Genomic DNA, 2,036 nt, shown 5'->3' with positions numbered 1-2,036 from the left:
AACGTCTATCTTACAGACTGGGAAATAAAGCACAGAAATGCAAGCAGGATATTATCGCAAAGGCAAAGTAGAAAAGGAAGAGTGGGCACCAGTGTCCTGGATGTGTCACTGGGTGATGGCTGTGCAAAGCCAGCTGGGGGTTCAGGGCAGGGTCACAGGGTCAGAATAGAAAGAAGCCCAAGGAGTTCTGTAGATTCCCGGAGGAGTGGACCAGGGACCAATATGAGGCTTTAAGGGAAAAAAAAAATGCTAGTGGGAGGGAAGGGAAACCATGGAAACACAGCATGGAAATAGAGTCTGCCCTTTGGCATAGGATGGATATAGAATAAGAGCTAAAGAAATAACAGAAAAGGGATACAGTATTACTGAAAAAGAAAAAAGACTTAGAAACAGGAAGCAGGAGAAGCCAGTTGGAGAGAAGACCAGACAATCCAAGTGCTGCCCAGCTAGGAGGGAATTGTGTGGAGGCAGAATTGTGAGGAGGACACTGAGAATTAGAGAGAAGGAGAAAGAGGAGATGCAACAAGATGGAGAAAAGGTGGAGCAAGACGAGGGTGGCTGTCAGCGTTTGCCCATCTTGGATGGCGTGAACGCACTGAGGTCTGTGTCCACATCACCCTCTGTGGTCTGTCAATTTATTGTTTCTCTGCAGAGACCTTTGATCTAAAAACTCCGCAAATCACTAATGAAGGAGAACCAGAGAAGGGGCCCTGTCTACCAGATGAAGGAGAAGGTAATTCTGATTTAAGTTTTTAAATTTTTCAGTACATCTTTGTTTTCTAGTTGGCATGGAAAAAAAGTTTCCCTTTCTCCCATCCTACCTTTCCCTTCTTCACATTTGCATACATACAGATGGAATTATATCAACTTTCTGTTGTGCCTTTTTGAAAACTGTGAGAGAGACAAAGGATCAAGGTGAGCTGAGCCCCTGAGTGGGGACCATATTTCTGCATGGGGCACATAGGAAGAATGAATATACCAGAGGTAGGCCTGGGCGCCAGAGGAGAAGTGCCTGGGTGATGTTATTAAACACACATTAAACCTACATAACAGCAGATTATGGCAACTGAAGCAGGGGAGAATGTTTTCAGCCTAATTCTAGAAGGATCTGGAGCACAGACATGTTTTGTGAAAGACTGAAGTCTTGCAATTGAGAAAGTCATGAGGGAGACTCTTGGGATGGCACTGACAAGGGAAGGACCTGTGGTGCTATAGCCCTTGTGTAAACAGAAGATCTTTTCCAACTTGAGAGAAAAGAACTTTGAGAATGAGGAAAATACATAAAATAAGGGATATTTTACCAGCATCTAGGAGCATAAGATAAAACCCAAAGAAACAGAAAAGGAGAAAGTAGAAGACACATAGAAAGTGGATAACCTTATGGAGAAAAATTAGAGAAAATTCTGCAAATGGCAACAAATACAATAATAACAACAATATGGGAAGGAAGCACCAAAGAAATTATGCAGAGAAAGAGACAGATCAAAATAATTGAAGAACCTGTAAGGAGTGAAAACTGTTGTCCAAGTAAAGGAGCAGGTCGAGGGCCTGCGGAGCTGAAGTCAGTCACTATGTACAAGCAGCTTCCAGCAAAGGGCGCCTCTGTCAATAGTGAGTTTTCCAATTCAGGTCCCCCGAGGTTGAGAGTTACATGGAAGCACACTCAGAGTGTAAGAACACTTTCCCCAGTCTCATCTGCTCAGGTAGTGGAATGATTCTTGTGTACATATCTGCTTTGCAGACCTGACTTCCAAGCTCTTCCATCCATGTGCCTGAAAATATTTATCCCAGGACCCTCCCCATTGCGATGTCTTTCAGGAACTAAACACACCCAAAATGGAAACCAACACCTCCTCTGAACCCAGAAACTCCCCTTTCTCCAGGGTTTGCTCTCTCAGTAAAGGGATGAATGTCCTGTGTGCTGTTGTACTCATCAGACTCCTTTTCTCTGCTTTAGCACAATTGTTATTTGCAAGATATCAATCAGATCATTATTTTCCCCTTCGACGTGGTAATGTTTGTTGCACAGGATTAGA

The 2,036-nt window shown here is 43.5% G+C and overlaps 1 protein-coding gene across 1 annotated transcript in view; it reads left to right on the top strand.

Moving 5' to 3' along the window:
- The window catches only part of LOC105534141 (nuclear body protein SP140-like), a 36,690-nt gene extending 35,934 nt beyond the window's left edge, over positions 1-756 (top strand). The window contains exon 10 of the mRNA XM_011972818.1: positions 635-756. Within this exon, the coding sequence (XP_011828208.1) occupies positions 635-756 (122 nt within the window). The remainder of the gene's footprint in view (positions 1-634) is intronic.
- Positions 757-2,036: the final 1,280 nt, after the last annotated feature.

Source organism: Mandrillus leucophaeus, unplaced genomic scaffold, assembly GCF_000951045.1.
Source record: "Mandrillus leucophaeus isolate KB7577 unplaced genomic scaffold, Mleu.le_1.0 Scaffold1301, whole genome shotgun sequence".
NCBI lineage: Eukaryota > Metazoa > Chordata > Mammalia > Primates > Cercopithecidae > Mandrillus > Mandrillus leucophaeus.
Note: the sequence above shows the minus strand (reverse complement) of the source record. Positions and strands in the feature narration are given on the sequence as shown.